At 53.6% G+C, this 1784-nt stretch overlaps 1 protein-coding gene across 1 annotated transcript in view; it reads right to left on the bottom strand.

Moving 5' to 3' along the window:
* Positions 1–204: 204 nt before the first annotated feature.
* The window catches only part of LOC308288961 (transient receptor potential cation channel subfamily M member 1-like), a gene marked incomplete at both ends in the record, with an annotated part of 88908 nt that continues 87328 nt past the window's right edge, over positions 205–1784 (bottom strand). Inside the window, one exon of the mRNA XM_080730434.1 lies at positions 205–506. Coding sequence (XP_080586560.1) covers positions 205–506 — 302 coding nt within the window. The remainder of the gene's footprint in view (positions 507–1784) is intronic.

Raw genomic sequence — 1784 nt, 5'->3', positions numbered from 1 at the left:
TATGAGAGCCCAACTTTAATTGGCTCCCACAAGTTTCCCAAGACAAAGCTGCGATGCCCCTATAGCCAAAAATGTTCCATATGGCATGTTCTAACTGTGTGCCAAATGTCATGATTCTTTCATAAAGTGCACGATTACATCAAAATACTGCCCGAAACGCCTGGACTACGATGCATCTAGCTCTTTATAACAAGAACATGCAGCTCAGAAGCCCCGCCCCCTCCCTCCTCCGAAGGCGGCGGCCAGGTCTTTGACGCTGCCGGACGACGTGGCGGCGCGGGGGCGTGGCTCCAGGTGGTTAGTCTCCGCCCCCTTGCCCCGCCCCCCCGGGGGGGCGTTGAGGCTCTTGGAACGCAGCAGCAGAGGCCCCTCCCCCTCCTCCTCCTCGGCCAATAGCAGAGCAGACATTGGGGCGTTGGACCCCGCCCCCTCCTCTAGCGCCTCCCGTTGGTGGTCCCTTGGCTCCGCCTCCGTCTCTGCGTTGGTCTCGTCCCGCTTGCCTACGACTGAAGTAGAAACGGACGAACAAACGTATTTTTTACTGGGTGAGCAGGATCAAAAGATCACTGATTTAACCCATTTGAAACGCAGTCATTCATCTCTGCGGTTCTCAAACCAGTGGTCCGGGGACCATTAGTGGTCCTTGAGGGGGGTTCCAGGTGGTCCCCAGCTAAATGATGACCAGTGTAAGGTGGTCCCCAGCTAAATGATGACCAGTGTAAGGTGGTCCCCAGCTAAAGCTAAATGATGACCAGTGTAAGGTGGTCCCCAGCTAAAGCTAAATGATGACCAGTGTAAGGTGGTCCCCAGCTAAAGCTAAATGATGACCAGTGTAAGGTGGTCCCCAGCTAAAGCTAAATGATGACCAGTGTAAGGGGGTCCCTACAGCTAAATGATGACCAGTGTAAGGTGGTCCCCAGCTAAATGATGACCAGTGTAAGGTGGTCCCCAGCTACAGCTAAATGATGACCAGTGTAAGGTGGTCCCCAGCTAAAGCTAAATGATGACCAGTGTAAGGTGGTCCCCAGCTAAATGATGACCAGTGTAAGGTGGTCCCCAGCTACAGCTAAATGATGACCAGTGTAAGGTGGTCCCCAGCTACAGCTAAATGATGACCAGTGTAATGTGGTCCCCAGCTACAGCTAAATGATGACCAGTGTAAGGTGGTCCCCAGCTAAATGATGACCAGTGTAAGGTGGTCCCCAGCTACAGCTAAATGATGACCAGTGTAAGGTGGTCCCCAGCTACAGCTAAATGATGACCAGTGTAGGGGGTCCCTACCTTTAGGTGTGTACAGCGGGTGTAAGGGGTCCCTACCTTTAGGTGTGTACAGCGGGTGTAAGGGGGTCCCTACCTTTAGGTGTGTACAGCGGGTGTAAGGGGGTCCCTACCTTTAGGTGTGTACAGCGGGTGTAAGGAGTCCCTACCTTTAGGTGTGTACAGTGGGTGTAAGGGGGTCCCTACCTTTAGGTGTGTACAGTGGGGTGTCCCTACCTTTAGGTGTGTACAGCGGGTGTAAGGAGTCCCTACCTTTAGGTGTGTACAGCGGGTGTAAGGGGTCCCTACCTTTAGGTGTGTACAGCGGGTGTAAGGGGGTCCCTACCTTTACGTGTGTACAGTGGGGGGTCCCTACCTTTAGGTGTGTACAGCGGGTGTAAGGGGTCCCTACCTTTAGGTGTGTACAGTGGGTGTAAGGGGTCCCTACCTTTAGGTGTGTACAGTGGGTGTAAGGGGGTCCCTACCTTTAGGTGTGTACAGCGGGTGTAAGGGGTCCCTACCTTTAG

The sequence above is a fragment of the Nannobrachium achirus genome, assembly GCF_963921795.1.
Source record: "Nannobrachium achirus genome assembly, chromosome: 7".
Taxonomy (NCBI): domain Eukaryota; kingdom Metazoa; phylum Chordata; class Actinopteri; order Myctophiformes; family Myctophidae; genus Nannobrachium; species Nannobrachium achirus.
This window is presented reverse-complemented; position numbering and strand designations above follow the sequence as displayed.